The following is a 24,431-nucleotide window of genomic DNA, read 5'->3' as shown; positions in this document are numbered from 1 at the left end:
AATTACAAAAGCACTATAATGCATTGATCTTGACATTAAACCTTAAAGTCACGATAATCCAACAGAAAATTAAAAGAATTTCATTCTAATGTCACTGCGGTCCTACAAGATGTCTGCGCCCATCAGCGAAAGCAAAACACAACAAACTGACCAACAGACAGTACGTATTTGCATTACCGCTGCGTAACAGTTTGAACAGACAGTTGGAAAGTTAGAATCGGAAACTGTACTTATATTTCTATGTACCGTACTATTTTTATACATTTTCGTCTATTCGTTGAAAGCGTAGAAAGGCGTAAAAGAAAAGTATTCAAACTCAAAAGTCAAAAATAAAGAACAACATGTCGTCCATATTTTAATGACAAACCTCAAGAACAACAGATTTTCAGATTTCAATCAACTGTCAAGGAGAGATTTGTTTGTTGTTGTCTGCTGCAAATCAATGTTTATTGATTCAAAATAGTAGACACACGTTATTGCTTGATCCCACAAGGTTTGCCACCCGAAAACTTGCTGAAAACTTTAATCTATCATGCAGAAATGCTTGTTTATATTGGTAGCATGGAGGCTTTTCTTTAACCCTTGCAAACTATGTAGTAGAACCTGGGGATGATAAATCTCAAAGAGTTCTTTCCGCGCCACAACCGGATCTGAACCCAGGACCAGAACATGTACTGTATTGTTATGAAGCTTATGACATGTTTCCGACTTCTGTCACTCTTGACAAGACATGGTTTAATTATTGGAAGGCAGCTGTCACAGAGAAATATTCCAAATTATTCTCCACTCTGCTTTTTATACTCAGTGCACTATGCTTTTTTTCCTTTACTGATGTAAATGAACATATTTGGTTACACTCTGTTCAAAATTATTACGGTACATATTTTTCATACTTCTCTTTTTATGTAAAGAAATACCCTGATGTGTAATTCTTTACTTAATAGTCTACCTTTTTTCTGTATTATTTTTTTTGAAAATTCTAATTTTAGATAGTTGAGTATATGAATGGCTGTGAATAGACATGTAATGTCAAGTCTATCGAGATCTAGAGTAGTAGTAACAGGACTAGGTTTAGTCACATGTCTTGGGGTTGGTGTAGATAAAACATGGAAGAATCTGATCAGTGGTCAATGTGGAATAACTCAACTACCAACTAAAGGTTCAAATGCCCTTTTCTTTGGAAATATGTAGTGCTTGAGTTTTGTTTATTAGCAAGCAAATAATCTCTCTATCCCAAGTCAGATAGTTTGAATTGTCTTTCTATTTCTCATATGTGAAAACACATTCCTATAGAACTATTTTTTGATATTGCTAAAACCTAAACAAAATTAAATGCCCTTATGAATGAATAAGGCACAGAATTTCACGCCCAAAGCAGAATGAATCCAGGACTTGCAGCAGGAGTTGGGGGGTGGGGGAGGGGTCCAGAAATTATTCAAGCACTGAAGAAGCACACAAAATAGGGAGGATTACACCAGAGAATTTAGAAAAATTATGGAATGCTGTAAATGTAATTTCTGATTATTTCGGACTGCATGGGTCACCTCCTCAGAATCTGTGCTTTCAAACTTTATTTTTATATCTTCATTTTGTTTGATAAGATATAGCCAACATATCAGCTGTGATAAAAACTGATATATAATGTGATTATTTTGTAGAATATGATAAAATACCATGTAAAGTGGCCGGTATAGTTCCATGTGGCACCAAGGATGGGGAACTTAATATTGCTAAACATTTTACTCCAACTGAATTACGAGGATTACCCCTGTCCTCAGCTTATGCTATGATAGCAGCCGAAGAAGCCTTGAATATGGCAAAGTGGAAACCCGACCAGGAGGAAGAGAGAATAAGAACAGGTTTCTTGTTGATGATTCTAATTTTAGGTCTCAAAAGTTTAGTGGGTGAATGAGAAGTGGAAAAAAAACCCTAAACTAAACTAGAATATTGATGTGCTCAATAGTCAGTCTCGAACGTTCTAAACTATTGGAATTGCAATCGATTGACACAAAATTGAATCATTTCAGTCCTGAAAAGATGTGTGCAGAAACCTGACATAATCGAACTTGTCAGCTATAGTGATTGGTCGTGATAGTTTCATATTCAGTTGGACCAATACTTTTATTTTTCACATTGCACAACTTTTGATGGCCGCAATTCAATTCCGAAACATTCAGTCGATTATCCGCTTTGACAAGTTTATTACTAATTAGTCTTTTAATATCCAAACAAATAATATATCATATGTGCACTACTGTGTAAAACTGTAATGAAGTATCAACATTTATTTTAAAGTCAATTGGAGAATATTTGGTGGTCTGCATATTGTATGACAGAAAGAGTTATCTCCCTTCCATTGAAATATTCTTAAATAATACTACCAATCTTTATAAGCTGCAAAAATAAATTTTTTATTTTTTTTTTAAGATTAAATCAACAGTTTCTTCTTTATTTTTGATATGTTGTGATACCAATTTTCTTAATACCATCCAAATACACAGATAAATCATATTAATTATGAACATAAGGATTAATGCTAAGCTTCGGGATTGAACATGCAATAGTACCTGGCTGTTTCCCTACCTTATCTAAGCTTTTTCAAATTCATTTCGAAAGAATGAAGCATTCTGAAACTTTTTCTTTGTATATTGGTAGGTGTAGCAATTGGTATGGGTATGGTATCATTAGAAGAGATAGCAGACGTTGGTGAGGCTTTGCGAGGGCGTGGTTACAATAGAGTATCGCCCCATTTCATACCCCGTATATTGGTTAACATGGCTGCTGGACATGTTAGTATAAAACATGGACTCAAGGTTGGTTTTTAGTGTTTATCAAAGTTGTTGAGAAAGTTGAAGATTATTTGAAGTTAGAATAAGGCCACACCAATTTGATTTTCTTTTCTCCAGGAAAACCTGGTAAAATTTTTCTTCTTATTTCTTTAGTAATTTAAAATCAGAAAGTACTCTTTAAAAGCTTTTAGATCCCAATTTTTAAGTTTTGAAATTTTAAACAAACCATCTTTCATGTGATCAAGCCCCTATGAAACGGGAGGGATCACGTGGCTAAGTGGGTAAGATGCTGGCTCGCTAGCCTGGAGGTCGGGTGTTCGATCCCTGCATTGGCCGAGAAAGTTCATTCAGATTTTCCGGCGTGGTTTCCCCTTGTCAGTGATGCAGGATGGAGGGCCTGACAAGGACAGCTGTCTAGTCGTTCGGATGAGACGGAAAACCGAGGTCCCAAGTACACATTGGCGTGCATGTAAAAGATCCCCTGGCAGTTGGAATTCGATATAAGAGTAGGCGATAGTGCCGCTGCCCGGGCAAAATTTCCCTCATAGCACACTGTATGGCGTATGCCCGTCTTCATTAGCCCAGGTTAGGAGCAGAACAGTAGGACATTAACCCCATTTCATTTCATTTCCTATGGAACGAAAAACCAAATTGGTCTTGCCTAAATTACATATGAAGTACAGTGAGTTTTGACATGAGGACAGTAAAAGATAAAACTTTTATGATTAATATTTGTACTTAGATCAATCTATTTGATTTATATATTTAATAAGTGCTTGATGACCAATTGTTTGTTTAGATTAAAGTATATGATGTATTAAGATTAATGATCTTTTTACAGTCAAGTAGGCGATTTTATGACCACTAGAAAAACATTACACATGTGTCCACTTAGTTTTTAATACACTCAAAGTACTTATCTTACTGTAAAACCAGATCTTATATTTGTTCCAAACATATTAATTAGCATTTAATTTTCCTGTAGATCATGCCCTTGTTGTACTTAGCATGTGTATTTTTATTACACTTAAATGCTATTAATCCCAAGCAAACTACAATATTTTGAAAATTTAATTTCCAAAGTCCAAAAATAGTTCAATTCTGTTCAGACCTATAAAGTTATGATAAATTTAAATTTCATCGATCTATGCTGCACTCTATAACAAGATACCGCCAGTCTATGCTATGTCTTCAAACAATCATAATTTTGTTCAGAATAAAGTAATTTGAATGAAATTTCAAATATATTCATTTTTTTTTATCTATTTCTGAACTATTATAGCAAGAACAGCCAGCAGCTGTTCATCTAAGTCTTACATAATGTATGTTTAATTAAATGTTAAATAATTAGTCTGTGTATATATTTAGCATGGAGAAATTTGTGAGAAATTTGATATTTTAGTGAAAATGCAAATGATGCATCAAGCCTTTTAAGTTCAGTATATCCCTATAGTAGTATAATGTTTGATTTGCCTGTGTATAAATCTTACATTTGCTTTATGTAAATTTAGGTCATCGATATACACACATATCCATCCGTCATTGTTAGCCTGTTTGGAGCAGAAAAGTAGGATGTTAAACCCCATTTCATTCATTCATTCCTTCTCACACATGTATAAACAAGGGAGACAACTTATGCACGCCAAATACCAAAAGAAGACACATTTCCCAAACACTGCATTATTCTAATGCATGCCATAATTGGCGTATGCTTACAGCTAATGTCATTATTAGCACATTGAAGAAATGTTATTAGATCTATTCAATTTGTAGAAATGAAGTGAAGCAATCCACAAATGTAAAACCCCAAACAAGGGAAGTAATGAATAATGATATTGAAATGAATGTATTAAATAAAATGTTAGGCTGGCATAAGCATGATTTTAAAAAACACAAGTACCAGTGCACTGAGTACAAAACAGTACTAGAACAATGCTAGAATGTCAGATTATTAGCTATAATGGCAATAACTAACGATTTGAAAAGAAGTACATGTATTATATTATTTAAGTGTATCATTTGAAAAGTGTAAGGATTTGAAAAGAAGTACATGTATTATATTATTTAAGTGTATCATTATCATTGCACAAAATATGATCGGCTCCCCTTTTAAGAAATTCGGAACAGCAGTGGCTCAGTGAGTAAGACACTGGCTCGCAAACAAGGAGGTTTTGGATTTGATCCCAGTGTTGACTGAGAAAGTTCTTCAGGATTTTTGGGCAGGATTTCCCCTTGTCAGTGGTGCAGGATAGGGGTCCTGTGTATTTATTGGCATGCATGGAGTAGGCACTATAGTGATATTGTCCATGCAAACTTTCCCCCATGGTGTACAGTATGCCGTATGTCTGTCTTCATTAGTCCATTTGGTGGAGAAAAGCAGGAAATTAAACCCCTATTTCATTTCATTTGTAAGAAACGTTCATCTTGGCATGTTGATAAACAGTAAGTTTAGAAATTTCTTTTACAAAAAACACAGTTGTGTAGCCTGTGTTCCATTCTAAACATGCACAGTGCATTTAAAATAAATATCGAATTGTATGTTCAATATATATTTTTAAAGGGTCCTAATCATGCTGTTTCAACGGCTTGTACGACGGGACTACATGCCATTGGTGATGCCTATAGTTTTATACAGAGAGGTGTAGCTGATGTGATGGTTGCAGGAGGAACTGAAGCATCTGTAAGCCCCCTGTCTATAGCAGGTTTCAGTAGAATGAGAGCTTTGAGTACAAAATTTAACAATAATCCTCAAGAAGCATCTCGACCGTTTGATAAAGATAGAGATGGTTTTGTAATGTCAGAAGGATGTGGTGTTGTTGTTCTTGAAGAAATGAATCATGCTATAAATAGAGGGGCTGATATAATAGCAGAAATACAGGGTTATGGACTTTCAGGTAAACTCTAGCAGAATATACTAATCTATATTTACTGTTGTTCTTTAAAATAGCATACATTACCATTCACTAATTTTTTATTTCCAAGTATTTTCCATTTGTTTGTTTTTGGACATTCAATTATTATGTTTAGATTTTGTTTTCTTCTTGAATCCATTCCATTCCCAGTGAAAGATAGGGCCTTCGTAGTAGATGAACATTGATTATGGTTTAAAGCTGTGTTGTTTTATTTAGATAATAATAATTTTTATTCAGAGCCCCATTTTCTTCGATAATTCATTCCCAGAGATCTTAGCTTTCGTTTTTCTTATCTGTTCCACTCTGGGTCCATGCCTGATGTGTAATGCTTAAATGAGTCTGATGCAATTTATGTATAAATCATAGCCACTCATGTTCTGGAGTTTCAATATTATCTTGAATTGGGAATCTCTTCTGTTAAATTACCTCCCATCACACAGCAAACCAAGGGGATGCTTCATTGAACGTTCCGGAATTTAATTCTGTCAAACCCAAAAATAGTGACAATCGAGTGAAAATGGGATTTTGGGGCTAGAAAGTATGTGCTGACTGCATGAGAAAATATCTCAACCAACCTTGACAGCTGAAACATATTCATTAGGTTTAATTATGTCACGATTCTACGCATACCACTTCCGTTGTCGGGACTGACAGAACTGTGACGGGATTGAATTCTGTGTCGGTCAAGCACCCCCCACATCTCATTGATTTTACAACATTGTAGATACAGGAATATAGTAGATCTAGAAGTTTAATTTATAGTTATTGTAATTTCAAAGATTACAAAGAGGTGTGTGGGGGGGGGGGATTTTGTGGCTGTTTATTATGTGCTAAAAATAGCACCACTTTCACCGTGTGAAAAATGACCGTCTGGGAAATTTTTGAAGTGGAAGCCCTGGTGCCATGGCAGCAGTGTAGATAGACCTTCTGCAGGAAGGGCTGTGTTAGAAAAATTGTGAATCAGTGTTTGAAGAATGTTCTGTTCTTGTCTCTTTTCAGGTGATGCTCATCATATAACATCTCCTAGTGAAGGTGGGGATGGAGCTTATAGGTGTATGCAAACCGCACTTAAAGATGGCAACATTGAAATAAAGGATATTGGCTATATTAATGCACATGCAACTTCAACACCCATTGGGGATGCAGCAGAATCTAGAGCTATAGAAAAACTCTTTAACAATGAAAACAAACATTTATTGGTGTCGTCTACAAAAGGTGCCGTGGGTCATTTATTGGGTGCTGCTGGTAGTGTGGAAGCTGTTTTTACCATTTTAGCCTGCCAGTCTGGAAAAATCCCGCCTACAAATAATTTAAAGAATTCCAACACGGGTTGTGATCTGAACTATGTGGCTATAAACAGTGTTCCCTGGTCAGCACAGTTCAATAGAAAAATAGCCTTAACTAATTCTTTTGGATTTGGTGGCACAAATGGAAGTTTGTGTATATCCGATTTTGTTCAGTAAAAACAAATTTCATCTTCAATTTTCCTGGGGTTTTTTCTTAACAGAGATGTTTCCTCAACAATCGCAACCCGAAGAAATACATAACCATGAAATCAAAACATCTGATTTTGTTCAGTATAAACAAATGTTATCACTATCTGAAATAATAACCACAAATTCGAAAATGTAGTCAAAATGTCAGGCAAGACATATTTGTCACCAAAAACATAATATCTTACGAGATACTTCAAGAAAACCTCAATTTACACTCTGTAAATATTGATGGGAGCCACGGTGAATATGGGGGGTTCGATGCTCTGGTCTTTCCAGCTTTATTTCCTCGTCAGCCTCTAGTTGTTTGGATGTTATGAAAAAAAATGATCTTTACCCATGTACTTGTTTGTGTGCACATAAAAAAAACCCATAACAGTTGGAATTTAAGTATTGGTAGGGGAATCGCCGCTGTCCAGGCAAAATTTCTGTCATTTCAAACTGTATAGCATATTGTGCCGTCTTCATTAGCCTGATTGGGGCAAACAAGTATAAACGTTAAACTTTGTTTCATTTCTACTCTAGGGGGGTTGGGTTGGGTGGCCGAATGGTTGTACATCACAAGGAGTAGAGTCGCCTGTCCAACCTCGTAGGTTTTCTCCGGGTCCACCTAATTCCTCCCACTGCTAAAGACCACTACGTGCAAGCAAATTAATGAAATAGAATTAAACCATATGTTAGTCCCGAAATGTCCTAGTTTGTGTTGAGTGGATATTAACACGCACACCCTCTCTCTTTCTCTCTCTCTCATTTCCAATGTCATAGCTGTGATAACTTGATAGTACAAGCCATGAATGTATTAAATCTGGTTGTTACCAGTCTGTAATAATAAATTAGTTCAATTTACTGTTAGCTTATCAGGCAATTTGCATCTATGGTATGTAATTTAATATTTCCTTGTCAATACTTTCAGATAAAATATAAGTTTTGTGGGTCAAAAAGATAACCTTAATATGCTCGAAATTTCTACTCAATAAATAATTATATATTTTTACATGATACATTGTAAATAACTACTTATTCAAATTGATAAATAACTATTTATTTAAATTGATAAATAACTATTTATTTAAATTGATAAATATCTACTTATTTAAATTGATAAATATCAAGATATAGGATTGGCGTTAAAGTAGCTAAGTCTCTAACTCAATATCATCCAAAATCTTCGACATTGAAAACACGATTTATTTGTCGGTTTAAATCAACATTGATGTTACCGGGAAAAGATGGCCTTCTGATATCCAATATTTAAGACAAAATAAACATTTAACAATTGGTGCACGAGTTTCAGCGCTATTTGTAATAAGGGAATCGAAAAACGAGGCTAGGCATATTCCACAAGTCATGTCAAACGGTGGTGACGCTATATTCTTATCTGGAGAGCATGCCCAATAAATACTATCGGCGTAGACTGGAATAACCAGACGCTAGAGATTTAAATTCGATTAAGAATACTGGCGTATTTCGATGAACCTAACTGATTAGAAATTAACGATTTAATCAATTTATATACATTCATATTACATTATTATATGCGTTGCGACCCATTTGTGTCAATTTCTAAGTCCCAAATATTAGCGACTTAGCTCCTTTAATTAGCAGTAGCCAGACAATGGATCGGGGACTGTGGAAAATAAATTGAAATTGTTTGCAGTAGGAATTAAATGCTAATGGCTTAGGGTTTTTTGTGAACATTCTTAATGTCACAATTACTAAATTTATTACTATGCAACGTTATAGTGCCCCTAACTTTAGCTCTAATGTGAGAGAGAGAAAAGGGGTTTAACGTCCACTAGGTAATTTCGGGACTAACATATGGTTTAATTTTATTTCAATAATTTGCTTGTGGGTAGGGGTCTTTAGCAGTGGGGGGGGGGAACCGGAGGACCCGGAGAAAACCCACGAGGTTGGACAGGTGACCCTACTCCTTGTCACGTACAATCGGGGATTCAAAACCACGCCAGTTGACTCAATGACAGGCCTTATGATACAAGGCGCACGTTCTAATCATTCGGCCATCCAACCCCCCTAGTTCTAATGTATAATTCTCATTTTATTTTATGGATTCCCTTGCATTGCTATGTATACTTCCTCTTAATGTATTATCTGTTTTTGTTGACTCTTGTCCACCTAACATGTTCTTTATACTACCAGCAGCTGCAGTGACTCGGTGGTTACAGTACTGGCTTGCAAACCTAAAGGTCTCGGGTTTGATCCTGGCGTTCGAATCCCCGGTTGTACGTGACAAGGAGTAGGGTCGCCTGTCCAACCTCGTGGGTTTTCTCTGGGTCCTCCGGTTTCCTCCCACTAGGCCGAGAAAATTCATCATAATTTTGGGGGCCTGGCCAGAACTGGTGTCTCATGGTTCGGATGGGACAGAAAACCAAGGTCTTTTTAACTTTTTGCCATAACAGTTAGAATTTGAAATAAAAATCTGCTGTAGCGGTGCTGTCCAAGCAAAATTTCTCTTATGACAATAGGATCTTGACTGGACCCTGTTTTGTTTAATGTCGGGGATTAGCCAATAAAATGGTGGTTTTAGTCAAGCTTTATGTGTGGTATACATACAATTCTGGGAATCACACATTAAATACAAATGTCTACATCATTCTGTTAAAATTCACCAATATGACCCATGACCTGACCCCTCATGCGAACACATCAGATCTGTGTGAAATCGGGGACCACCAAATACAAAAAAAATCGTTATTTCAATCATATTCCAAAGAAAGTTTTTGAAAAATATTTATTGTTTTTTTTTTTATAAATTTGGTGATGTTTAAATTTATAACATATTTAACAAATGTATAACAATATAATTTAAAGAAGAAATAAAAAATATAAAAGTACTGTATTATAGAAAACATACAGGAAAAGGTTGGCGTCATTTTATTAAATTATTTTGAATGATTCAATATTTAACTCAATTTGGAAGAATTTATGTGTAGAGAAAAACAAGCAATGTATTCAATCACTATCTAGTGATTTAATTTAGCTCCTTTAAGTAAATAAATAAATAAATAAGCATAGAATTTTGGACATATCAATGAAATATTAGGTGGTTGTGATACAGTCCGACAAAATGTCGTCTTTCAAAGACTTCATATTGAATTTTAAGGAAATCAACATTCAATTTAATAGAATTTGGTCAGTTTTTGTCTACTTAATGATATTTATTCAATAAAATAAACTAACATTCAAAAACGTTAAACAGATCAAGGAAAATATATTGGTTTAAAAGATTCACAATTGCTAGAAATCACAAAATACTCCTAAAATGATGACAAAATTGCTTACTTTAATCATTAATGGCATTCCAGTGACTTAAAATATTTGAACAGTAACTTCTAGAATTGAACACAAAACTCCTCATGAGAATGGCTGAATATTTTCTTCTACATGTCTAGATCCACTCAAAGCAATCATTTTTATATGTATATTATATTATCAATATTCATAGCATTTCCCCCCAAAATCTAAAAGCTTGATTTATACACAAAATACCTGTTAATAACATAAATAATATTGTCTTGGTCTTACCAATCAGTTGCTACCCTTAGTAATAGCTAGGCTATTATTATTGTATTCAAGTCATAGCCATGTCGTAGACATTTGATTGACTTCAGACCAGAAGTACTGTAGGAGATTGTAATGAAATTATTGGATAATCTGGATCATACAGTAATACAATAGTTATAGATTGACTATTACCAACGATAGCAAATGATTCATAAACATTCTAAATATCTTAAATATCATCCCATGTACAAACTGGGCGATTTGATGATATATTTGAACTCAAAACATATTCAAACTAATTAATCTATCACAAATTTGCTTCAGATAACTCTCAGAACATTGTATTCGTGAGGAAATACCCCAAGCTATAAACAAATTATTTAAAGAAGCGGTCGCGGAAACTAGTCAAGCCGAGGGAGAATTCATTGCATTTAACAGATGGTGTTGTCTTTAATGGCTGTCCATTTACCATAAATATCTAAGTCTAAATAAATTCTGGGATTATCTCTTGTCCACTTCTTTTTCCGCAGTTTAATCTCTGTTTTACGTTTAAGTCTCTCACTTTTTTCACGTCCTTTCGCTATCATGTAATTGTTTATCAATATAACCATTAAGTGCTCCCTAAAGCGGTGGACACATTAGCCGAATCATTTGTCGCCGAATTTTATTCGGCTGAATGGGTGGACACACGGCGAATCATTCGCCCGATTCACTAGTCGATTGCATCGCCTTTCGCGTCACATGATTAAACATGGCGACGATCATTTCTTCAAACAATCACGTGATTAAGTGGTGATTGGCTAATGAATTCTACAATCGGGCGAATGCTTCGGCGAAGCGGACACACTTGACGAATAGGCCTATATCAAACATGTTTGATTCGGGCGAATCATTCGGCCGAATAACAGTGGACACACTAGGCGAATTTCGACGCCGATTGATTCGGCCGAATCATTCGGCTAGTGTGTCCACCGCTTTATGCAAAGAGGTCAGACAATCTCTACGTGCAACCTTTGACGTCACTCGAACAGTCAGCCCTAATTGACGGACTGACATGCATGCTTATGGCTGTTTTTTCAGGAATCTAGCATATTTCTAGTAAGATTGGGTGTCTCTACTTTCCATATATACCAAAATAGCGATACTTTTATAGGAAATAACCACCCGATAAATACTTTTGTGGGAATGCATCTTTAAAAGAATTTTTGTTTTGTTTTCACTAGTGTGCATTTTAATGTGACCACCTCTCATCTTTCTGGTATAACACTTGACTGCAATCTGATTAAAATACAGCTCTATATTTCGTTTCGTTTTTTTTATACTTTCGATGGCCTACACTACATGAAGATCTGACAAGTTATAGCCATAGGTCACGTCAGGAGTTAAAAGACCGACTTATGACCCTATGAAGTCAGACATTTGATTAACCAATCAGCATTGATGTTACTAGTGGATTACCCACAGTTCCGTGTTAAACACGCCTAAAGCTCGCCGTAACAGACCGTTTCATTGGCTTATCCCTGACACCATTCAGAACACGAGTTAAATAACAACTCTTCCAGATCCAAGTGTAGTAAAGACAAGTAAAACGAAATTTTGAACTATAAAAACTAAACGAAATAGGATCTGTGTTTTAACCAGATTGCACTTGACTGTAGCTGTAGTTTAAATCAACCGCTTTCCTCTTTCACGTTCAATTTGAAACTGAGTTTAAAGGAGCTATATCTCTATAACTCAATATTTTCCATAATATTCAAAATTAAAAACACGAATTAGAATTCAATATTGGTCAATATCAATCCATATTGATGTTATGTTGTGAAAATATAGGATCCTAATATCCAATATTTAAGCCACAATTAACATTTTTTAATCAGTACACGAGTAGTGCCTTCTGTGGTTTCGGGTGCCATTTTGTAATGAACAGATAAAAACATACCCTACAACACAATGTGGAAGTAATTAGTAAAGGCTTATTCACAAATAACAATAATAAAAAAAAAAACCGTGTAGAATACTAAGCAGGCGTAAACGACTGCCCTTCAATTTGAACCGTTTCACGTGTTTCACCGCAAATATTTGATTAGATATTACAATATTTTTTTCAACTATTGAATATAAATTCATATTACATTAATATGTGCTTTTAGAACCATTTTTGTCTATTTCATGGTTCCAAAAAATGCCCAGTCCTAATAAGGAATTTTTTTACTACTTTGTTTGGTTTCATTTCATTTTCGTTACGCTTTAAGTTCTCATATAAACCTTGCAACTATAAGAAAAAGAAAGAAACAAAACCCGACAAACGACATCATTCACAGAGTTCGGTCTTGTCAAAATGATTTGTAGCCTACAACTAGTACTCTCTATTGTATTTTTTATTACCCTTTTTTTTATCTTATTTTATGATCATAAATAATTCCTGGTTGAAACAAGGCGAAAACCAAAAAAAGAGATGAGGGAGAGACTCCCAGATTAATTTACATAATTAAGTAACGATAACTCTACAACCTTTGTTTTAATAATTTATAACAGACAACAGCACTAAACAACTTTTAAGTTCAACTTTGAATTTGACTTTGAATGTCCATTCTGTTTACTTTCAAATACTAGAAACGATTTGATATATTCTATCGAGGCTTTGGCTGTCCACGAATTAGATAATAAACTAGGAACAAAACCAGCATGTCCACCATAGTCTGTCGTCACCAAAAACATATTGGGTGACGTAGTAAACAAATCATATGGAATGATGTCATGTGAGCACATTGGATCGTCTATAGAACTTATACAAAGCACCGGTGTTGAAATTTCATCAACGTCCCGAAGTGGGCTGTTATTTTCCCAGTATTCTTCACTATTTGAATGTCCGTTTAATATGCAATACACCTTTTCTAAAATGTCTTTGAAATTCCACAATTTCATGATTTTGCGAATATCTAAAGTCTTTGAAAAGTGTTTTATATATTTTCCTAACACTGTCTTTAAAAACACCAAATAAATAATTTCGTAAAGTTTTGGAATTTTTTCATTGTACACTGTTTCTGAATCGTACGTCGGTGATATACACACAGCGGATTGTACATGCGCAGAGGAACCGTACTCCCCAAGGTATGACATGACTAAATCCCCACCAGCACCGATTCCAATCAGCGATAGTTTAACAAAATGTTTCCCATATAGTAAATACTGAACAACCTCTCTTAAATCCGATGGATCTCCGTAATCCGTCAGTTTGGTGGTCGTTAGTTTGTTACCGTTTTGTCCACGACCACTAAATAACACCGGTCTCATATGATTACTTTTCGCTTCTTCAAATATTCCCGCCACAATTCGCTTATTTCCAGTAGCATCTGGAACCACTATCACAATTGGCGCCAAACTGTCTGATATCTTAACGCGGTCTAGTTCTCCTAATGACACCACTCCCTCGTCTTGCATTTGAATATATTTTCGAGATAATTTCAGGCGTTGATTAACTGGACACATTCCAAGAAGAGTCTGGACGTGTGAACTTCGCGCCCAAATTGGCGGCTTAAACTGAGATTGAAATGTTTGGCATCTGTGAAGAATGTGTTTACTTAAAGACGATTCCTTGTAATATAATTTTGGCAAACACGGTTTTCTTCTAAACAATGATTTCAGGTAAACAACTGCCGTCAAGGTGACGGTTCCAAGGAATGTCAGGAATACTGTAACGGGATACGACAAGAACATCCAGAAAATTGAAGACAGGAACATCATGCCTGTCACTTATAAAAATGATTCGATTTTACCGACATCTGAAAAATATAAATTTAAGAAAGCATAAACATTAGGTTAAAGTTAACGTGAAGTTAATAGATAATACATGTAGAACTGTCCTAGTAATAAATAGTAAGTACAGGAAGATCGCACCACACACAAACATACCCACAAACCACGCATATATTGTAAGCATTAAACACCCCCCCCCCCCCAAAAAAAAACAAAAAAAAACCCAACCCAACAAAAAACGCATTTACTTCAATTGCCGGTAGCGGTGTTTAGCCGTAAGCGTCCACTGCGCTATACAAAATAACTGTTAGGCGTTGTCTTTTTATTCGATGGCATTAATTAAAGTACGCCTCGTATCCTCATCGAACCAGATAACCAAGTTCTGCAACAATATCTAGTTATTTGAAATCGTGTCACAATAATTTATACCCACCCTTGTAATGATAATACTTGCTCCCAGCTCTTGTGACAGAAAGTCTAAGAATAAACAGTAATCGTGTGTTACCGATCAGTTCTAACATGAATGAAACAGAGTTCAGACTGAAATGACGTATATAAACTTTATAGGAAATGTTTTCTCAACCCCGGACAACAATTGTTTACTCATGAAAGTTTTGTATGTAAGCTCGTACAATTATCAATATATTCTTCTCCGGGATCAATAAGATCAATATTAACGGTATAATAATGACATAAGTTTACGTACATAATATTATATTGACTCATTGAATGATGTCATTGAAATCGCAAATGCAATTGTTAAGATCTTCGGCGAATAATCGGTAGTGAGCACCCTCTTCAAGGATAGGCATATTAACAACAATGGGTGGTTTAACATACTGCTGCACCGACAGGCTAATGAAACGGTATTAACGACGCACTATTATAACTGAGATACGTTTCGACTTGAATTTTCTGGCCTTTGTCAAGCAAGGTGGCTCAGTAAAGAACAAAGATGTGTCTTGTGTATTTCCCTTTCAGTTACTAAATGCCACAGAAACAATATAAATGAGAGAGAGAAATAGGTTTTAACGTAAACTCGACACAAAATAAGTCATTTCGGGATTAAGGGGGTTCAATTTTATTTCAATAATTCGCTTGCTCGTATGGGGTCTTTAACAGTGATAGGACACGGAGAGAACCCACGGGGTTGGACAGGCGACCCCACTCCTTGCCATGTACAAGTGGGGAATCGAAACCACGCCACTTGACTCAATGACAAACTTTGTGATGCAACGCGCACGCGTTAACCACCGGAGCAGTGGGAGCACCCAACTACTATAAATATAAATGAATGATGTCAATAAAACTATTAAGACCAGCGCAGACTAATCTGAATATTTAACGAAATCGTTTGTTTGTAATCAGCATTATGAGACCAATTTGAAGAGCAACGGAAAACCGGCTACAAAACCCGATAAAAATTCCCCGACAAACCATCTTCGATTGTAATAGCTATAGTGTTTGTGACGTGTTAGCCCGATAACTCATCGACTAAAAATGTGACGACACAATTAGTAATAAGGTTGTCATGAACAAACGATCTGTCAAGATACGGATCATTATCTATTCTATTTATTTTATAATACACCACTGCTCTACATGCTTAATAATATATAAAATACCCTACTTACGCATTATGACACTATATCGCCATATTTACAACAACAAAAAAAAACACATTCATACGTGCATATTTTGTCCTCTAAAATGCTATTTTTGTGTCTAAAAAGGCAAAAACAACCTTGTTTTTTACTTATACCGACTTAAAATAGATCGGCGCAGATTCCTATCTGTACTCCAAAGTGCAGTACACGTGCACTTGCAAGGAAAGAGCCCGACAAATGCAATTACGTCGGAAAAGAAAGTTATTTAATACGTTTCGTGTATGCCCTCTTAACCACCTTCCTTCATTTTTAATTATATGCACCTAGGCCTACGCATTCTTTTAAGTTAATCGCCTGGTCTAGATCAAAGATGATTTTATTCAAGCAAATTGAGTCAATATAGAAAACAATTGGGAGGGGGAGGGGGGAAATTGATGTGATTAGTTCGCCATATCATAAAGAGCGCATAATCATAAGAGGAAGTTCAGACAAATTTATTGATTTTTTGTGGGGTCATTTTTGACCCTGTCACAGACAACTTCGAATTATTCGGCTTGTAAAATGTCTCAGACCCCCCCCCCCCTAAAAAACAAAACAAAAAAAAACCAGAAAAAAACCGAAAAAAAACCCCTGACAAATAAAATAATTAGCTGCAAAGATGCTTTGATATTTACAACAAACAAAATGATTTGAGCGATTAATGAGCTTCGCATGACTGAGAACTGTTGTAACTCGAAGCTATAGTGGGTCAATATATCACACGTATGTCGGCGGAAGAAGGAAACATTATTAAATAGGACCTAACCTATTTGTGATGTAAATACACATAATTACCTATACAAATTATTATTACAATACTCAATAAAATAATACTACATTTTCCCAGTTCCATATTTGAATGTATCACGATTTTGTCTTTACTGGTACAGGTAGGCTACTATAGACAGTGGCGAGCCTATACCATTTAGGGGCCCTGAAACTAACTATACATAATTAAGGGCAGTCATATGTTCCTCGTTTTGGCGCTTAGAGCACCAACAAGTCTGGGGGAATATTACCAGTAGCTACTCACCCCCAAACTTCCCCATTCTATGCAGCAACGGTACCGTCATGCAATAGACTTAAAAATCTCAAGCAATGTGAACTATAGTCGCTTCGGAGGGTCCCTGTGCTTAAGCTCCAGTAATATTAGTATATAGTTTCGCCCCTTAATTACATGCCTTTAATTTACTTTTTGTACGCCGAAATGAAGCAACATATAATCTCTTCGTATTTCAAAATATTAACAAAATGATATTCCACGAAACACCCAATACAAAAACTATACACTAAATTTCTTCTCTCTTATAAATTTTAGTATTATTTTTTTTATTATTAAAAAAAGGCGGCCTCGTCCCATCCAACAAAGAAAGCAAATACATCTCAACCTCTAACTTATTGTATTAAGAAACACAATAATAACAAAAGTTATATATATATTCGATTTATTTTGTAGGCGTGCTTCGTACTTGCATATTCGTAAGTAATTTTAGATAATACGTGTACTGATCATGACAATGGCATAATGAAATAGGCAGTAGATAGTTGTTTAAAACAAACTACCTAAATTATGAATTGATGAATGATACAAAAAAAAACTTACCATGCCCGTAAATGATAAAAGACAAAAATTGGATTTATGATATCCTCATCAATACTGTAAGAAGTTTGAAGACAAACAGGCCTAGATATAATATAATACGGTCTACTTAAACTCACTATAACCACTCTACTTTTTGTTTATTATACCTCACTGACGTCATTCCTTTTTTTTCGACCTTGCCTCTTTATTACCTCCATATGGATTACTGGAAAGGGTTTCAATTCCATTCACAACATTGGCTAAGTCATGAATACATTATTATGTACGTCGTCAGTGTGACCTAGTTAAGATAGTGAACGTATAGTTCGCTAGATTAAGTTTCAAAAGCTTGATAAATTATCTTAGTTGTGTGTTGAGAACGAGTGGCGAACTTTGGTGCGCGTTTAAGATAGTGTCAGGGAATAAAGGATTCTTAGAAATAAAAACTACAGAATAAAAAAACCTAACATCAATTATTTATATTAACGCACGACCAGTCTTTGTTACAATGTCACATGGCATCCACTACTGCCCTATATCTTCAGACTAATATATATGTTAACTAATCCATCATGCAACATTTTCTTTAGACGATATTATGGAGCACGATATAAACACATTCATCTTTAAATAAATCGATTCAAGCGACATTTCTGGCCAATTTATGCCAGACATCAAAGTCTATAAAGGCGCATAGATACAATAAAAAATTTCATAGTCTTTAACAGTCACTGTGCATAACAATACAAAAAAAAATTCAGAGAACAATTGTATAATATATTATGTATATATCATCTTGAACCCGCTTTCAAGAGATGACTACTTACCTTTAAATCATATAGAGTCGATGATATAAAGGATGAACCCGGAAAACTCTGGTGATAAAATAAAGTTAAAAGGGAATTTAATAATACTTATGAAATTCCTTAGCACGTCAGATTTCTAAAAGTCAATTTTATTAATTGATTTAAATGTGCGTGCAAAGGGTGGGCTGCCTGTAGGCCTACTTTGTCTGCGATATCACCCTAGGTGGCCGCGGACGTCAAGCCCTAATACAAGAAGAAGGGTGACCTAGGATGGTGTTTATCTCAGGTCAAATTCATGATGATGATTTCACGTTGTTTATATAAAAAGTTGGTCGAATTAAAGCGAGAATTTCAAATTTTCTAAGAAAGTCAAAACGTAATTATTTCTATGTGTTTTGCTCAATAGGTTGTCAACTCACAATTATACGATCATACGTGTCATTCTCACACTTAAAACTCATTTACACAGGAAATAATAACACAATTACCTCCCAATTACCTCCCTTGTTTTCTATTCTCCACCATGGAGTAGCTTTTTCAAACGTTTGAAAATGAAGAGGAAAATGATATTTTTGCCAATTTCTCAGCTGGCAATAGTGAATTATAGGATTAATAGGATTATTCTTTAACAAGGTAGGACTGTTTATGGATACCATCTATTTTCAGGCTTTATTTAAATAAATTTTAAAAATATAACTTAAAAATTTGCAATTTCCGCTTTAATGACCATGTCAAGTGGACCAAATTCTCAGAAAGTTGTAAAGTGACCCCCTCAGAAAATTATGAAAAAAAAAAGATGTTATAGTACATACAGACTTATGTAAAATTGCAAAGTTATGTGACTCTAGCAACGGGGTACCCGTTCGCAAGTTTTGAAACTACTATTATATGACACGATTTTTGTATTCTGATTTTATTTTTTCCAGTTAGTCTATATTCTTGAAATTGTGATCAGATTGTATTACTGCTAGTCAGGGGTTTGTAAGAGAGTTTTATATAGAGGAGTAATTTACCATCAAATTTACAGAACAAGTAACGTCAACTGCGTATGGGGTACCTTAAGTGCCAAAAATTGATACTTGTGCAAAAAAAAATCATAATCTCGATACAGTGTAGCAATTTTACTACACTATATTAGAATTTGTTACTTATCACATGTATAATGTATCAACGGGTGTTATTTGAACAGACATATCATTGTCGGTTTCTTGTAAAATTAGCTTGATGCGTCATCTAATTAAAAGGTGTTTTGGTATTTGTTTTACCTTGAACTACATTGCGGACACCGTTCGACATCTCATAAAAAAATATTTTTATATTAAATATTATCCACCATCTGCCGTATAGAGACTCGCCTCGTATTTCATCATTAAGTGAAGTTTTTTTTTTGTTGTTTTTTGGTTTTTTTTTTTAATAATGTCACAATGTAATTTAAACCATATATACCACAATCGATAGAAAATGTCTCATAACATATCAAATACTATCGACTTTCCATATCTATGTATAAGAATAAGGGTCTTTTCTTTAATATACAATCTGCGATGACAGGCCAATATAATAAGTTCGCATTTAATAACAGAAATATGTTTTATTATAAATCAAGGAGCGATGAAAAGTTGTATTATACTAGAGAACACCTTGTCAACACGTTCTGAAGGGTCAAATAGTACTGATATTATTTTATATTCATGAACACCCCTTGCTATTAAAATGTCATTAAGAACAAAGTCGAGACACGTGGCATCATTGTGAAACCCATTTCCTATATGATAAGAAATTGGCATGGTAAAAAAAAACCCCCAAAAAACAACATCCTTTATATTTTTATCAAAAATAAAACACATTTGCTTTTATTGCAATTCAGGTGGAGAAACTTGATGACCTTCTGTGATATGCAATAAATCAACCTATCTAAAATGGAACATCACACAGTTCTCTTTTTTGGCGGAAGAACTCATTTACACCTATCTCCAGCGATTTGCAATAAACAAAGTCAAACTGCGACTTGTTCGACATTAAATTATCACTCTAACCCATAAACTAAACACGAACAATGTCAAAAGTGTATTCTTTCTCAAATTTTGACAGCTAAGGTGCATAAATGTATATTTTGTTTTAGAAACCTATATCTATAACATAACTCATTTCGTGTTTTATAGCGGAAATAAGGCAGTGGTGTTGTCTATTTAATATTCGAACTGTTGTAGAAGTCGCGATGTCATAAATGTCAGACTCGCGTATTACAATATTATATTAATAAAATATTATGACATCTATATAAATATGCCAGTTAATTTAGGACTCAGCGATACAGGAAGTTTTATCACTTATATCATACTTTATGTCTCCATATCACGATATACTAAGATAAATTACGATATATGGCTAGAATATAACGATATGAAATCCGAATATCGCGATATAATACCTGAATATAGACCAGAACATTGCGATATAACATCAGAAACGATCAGAATATGGCGATACAAGACAAGCATATCGCAACATAAAACTAGAACACCGTGATAAGGATCAGAATATTGCGATAAAAGACCACGATATCGCGATATGAGACCAGAATATTGCGATAAAAGATAAAAAAAAATCCCCAAATAAGTCAGGAACATCGCAAAATAAGACTAGAACATCGTAACGACAGGAATAGTTCGATAAAAGACAAGAGCATCGCGGCATGAGACCAGAATATCGCGAGATGAGACCTACGTTGACCGAGAAAGTTCATCGGGCTTTTCCGGCGTGAATCCTCCTTGTCAGTAGTGCAGGACCGAGGGCCTGGCAAGGGACAACGTATAGTCAGTCGTTCGGGTGGGACGAAAAACCGAGGTCCCGTGTACACCTTGGCGCGCACCTTAAAGATCCCTTGGCAGTTCGAATTCGGTATAAAAGTAAGCCGTGGCGCCTCTGTCCGGGCAAAATTTCCCTCATAGCACACTGTATGGCGTATGTCTGTCATATCATTAGCCCATTCGGAGCAGAACCGTAGGACGTTAAACCCCATTTTGTTTTTGCGTTAAGATATTGCTATTCTGAAGCTTGATCAGCATATTTTATTTTGCCGTTGTATATGTTGACATGTTCGCAAAGTATCGCCATGCGCATTGTCGATAATAATATATACTATAAAGGCGAAATGGAATATCTTTGCGAATACGTATGCACGCAAAACGAAATAACGACATACAACACGGCGCTTTGGTCCATTTAACTGGTAACGCGGCAAAAATTGTCTTTTTTATGTAACAACGATCACAATCTTGACATTACCTTATTAATATCGCGGTATCTATCGCACTATTGACCCTTATACGCCTCCATAGAGATGGGATCAGCATAATATTGCGATAAAAGACCAGAATACCGCGATATGAGACCAGAATATTGCGATAAAAGACCAGAATACCGCGATATGAGACCAGATTAGTGCGATATGGGACCAGAATAGTGCGATAAAAGATCAGAATACCGCGGTTTTAGACAAGAATAGTGCAATAAAAGACCAGAATACCGCGATATGAGACCAGAATATTGCGATAAAAGACCAGAATACCGCGATATGAGACCAGAATAGTGCGATAAAAGACCAGAATATCGCGATATGAGACCGGAATATTGCGATAAAAGATCAGAATACCGCGGTATGAGACGAGAATAGTGCGATAAAAGACCAGAATACTGCGATATGAGACCAGAATATTGCGATAAAAGATCAGAATATAGCGATTTTCTCCACCATATCACGATGAATATGAGCAATAAAACGTGTAGTGTAGCATGGTGTGAAACCAACACCACACTATCTACTAACACATTCTTTATGATAAACCGATGAGAAATAAAAGAAAAACAACAAATATTGGTGGGTCGCAAAGCATAAAATAATGTAATATGAATGTATATAAATTGATTTACATTCAATCGTTTCTGTTTTACTGTAATTTCTAATTAGTTATTTTCGGCGATACACATGTATATATGCCAGAAGTCTCAATCGAATGGCAATCTCTAGCGTCTGGTTATTCCAGTTTACACCGATAGTATTTATTGTGCATGCTTTCCAGATGAAAATATAGCGTCACCATTTGACATGACTTGTGGAATATGTCTAGCCTCGTTCTTCGAGTCCCTTGTTACAAATGGCACTGAAACACATTATGGTACACGATTTTGTCTCAAATATTGTATATCAGAAGCCCATCTTTTCCCAGTAAGATTACAACATCAACGTTGATTTAAATTGACAAATAATTCGTGTTTTCAATTTCGAAGATTTTGGATGATACTAAGTTAGAGACTTAGCTACTTTAATATGAATATTCTGGAAAGAAGGGTTTAATTTTATGCGTTTTAACAGGTAAATGTTTATTAGGCTTTTGGCGCTTTTGTACTATGACACTTTGCGTACATTGATGATTTATTCGCCAGATTGTCACCTGGTTGTGCATTATATAAAATATGTCGAGGTGTTCAATTCTATTTACTAAAGGATGAGCATGATGTCGACAGATCGAAATATGGGCGTATATGTTTTAGAGCCCATGTAAATAATAAAAGAAAGAATAATATATAATAAATTAAGAGAAATTTTATATAAAAAAAATACAAAAAAAAAAAAATATATGTTTTCTTTAAAATTCTAAAACGACTTAAAGTAGCTAACTCAATATCAACCAACGTCTTCGACACTGAAAACACGAACTATTTGTCAATTTAAATCATCATTGATGTTGTAACTTTACCGGGAAAAGCTGGGCTTCTGATATCCAATATTTAAGATAAAGCAAACATTTTACACTGGTACACGAACCGTGTACCATAATGCGTTTCAGAGTCATTTGTAACAAGGGACTCGAAGAATGATGCTAGACATTTTGCACAAGTCACGTCCAACGGTGACGCTATTTTCTTATCTGGAGAGCATGCGCAATAAATACTATCGGTGTAGATTGGAATAACCAGACGCTAGAGACTGCCAATCCATTGAGACTTCTGGCGTATTTCGCCGAAAATAACTGATTTGAAATTAGAGCAAAAACGGAAACGATTGAACGTAAATCAGTTTATATACATTCATATTACATTACTATATGCGTTGCGATCCATTTGTGTCAATTTCTAGGTCCCAAATATTAGCAACTTAGCTCCTTTAAACCGAATAATAATGAAAACAAATACACGCACTAAAAAAATAACCTTAAAAAGAAACGCTATTACGACCATAGGCCACCATAGATGAGACTAAAACACCCACTCTTCAGCATATTGGCCTACATGTCTGATAAGCTCTAATATCCTTTCTAAATCCTATAACATTGAACATAAAGCCATGGCCGCAGGCACTCCTATACATAATGAAATTCATAATCCAATTACTATCCCGATTGTCAGAACAGCTAATCACTTCTGATACCACAGACGATAACTGGCGTCATATTCAACTTTGACGTAACGGTGGTATTAGAAATACTTTAATTGGGTTGTTTCATATGAAGACCAAACAGCTCTTTATTCGGTGTTTTTAAATGAAATGAAATGGGGTTTAACGTCCTACTGTTCTGCTCCGACTGGGATTCAGTGTTCTTCGTTGTTAGTTCTTATCTTCATAGCCTTTAATTTTTATTTCTTCACGTGTTGCCCTATTTCGACATTTGTAAACTAAAATTAACGTTTGTATCTTAAAATCAATATTTTTTGCACAAATCAGACATTTGTCATATCAGAATTGTAAATTGTATCTTTGTTTAATTTAAATGTAATTAATATAAAAATAAAATTTAATTGAGAAAATCAAAAAAATACATCTACATTGCATCAGAAACATACAACGAAAAACAAATCTCGAACAACAAATTTCCAAATACAAATCTCCAAATACCAATCTTGCAAAACCAATGTAATAAAAAC

The 24,431-nt window shown here is 35.0% G+C and overlaps 2 protein-coding genes across 9 annotated transcripts in view; one reads left to right on the top strand and one right to left on the bottom strand.

Annotated features, from left to right (window-relative positions):
- Window positions 1-24,431, bottom strand: part of LOC126824665 (protein ABHD15) — a 69,759-nt gene that overhangs the window by 20,250 nt on the left and 25,078 nt on the right. For 3 of the 7 annotated variants that reach the window (XM_050553967.1, XM_050553972.2, XM_050553971.2), the window contains exon 2: window positions 13,080-14,498. The exons of 1 other annotated variant lie outside the window; for it this stretch is intronic. In XM_050553967.1, the coding sequence (XP_050409924.1) occupies window positions 13,261-14,460 (1,200 nt within the window). In that variant the 5' untranslated portion in view covers window positions 14,461-14,498 and the 3' untranslated portion in view covers window positions 13,080-13,260. 3 more of the 7 variants (XM_050553969.2, XM_050553968.1, XM_050553970.2) reach the window with 3 other exon arrangements.
- LOC126824664 (3-oxoacyl-[acyl-carrier-protein] synthase, mitochondrial) lies at window positions 95-7,183 on the top strand. Of its 2 annotated transcripts, none has more exons than XM_050553965.2 (6): window positions 95-160; window positions 990-1,159; window positions 1,659-1,859; window positions 2,656-2,813; window positions 5,350-5,683; window positions 6,701-7,183. In XM_050553965.2, exons 2-6 carry the CDS (start codon window positions 1,006-1,008, stop codon window positions 7,162-7,164), a joined length of 1,311 nt encoding a protein of 436 aa, XP_050409922.1. In that variant the 5' UTR covers window positions 95-160; window positions 990-1,005; the 3' UTR covers window positions 7,165-7,183. The 2 variants fall into 2 exon arrangements, with proteins under 2 accessions (XP_050409922.1, XP_050409923.1); XM_050553966.1 differs by having other exon boundaries at window positions 120-210.

Source organism: Patella vulgata, chromosome 6, assembly GCF_932274485.2.
Source record: "Patella vulgata chromosome 6, xgPatVulg1.2, whole genome shotgun sequence".
NCBI classification, from domain to species: domain Eukaryota; kingdom Metazoa; phylum Mollusca; class Gastropoda; family Patellidae; genus Patella; species Patella vulgata.
Note: the sequence above shows the minus strand (reverse complement) of the source record. Positions and strands in the feature narration are given on the sequence as shown.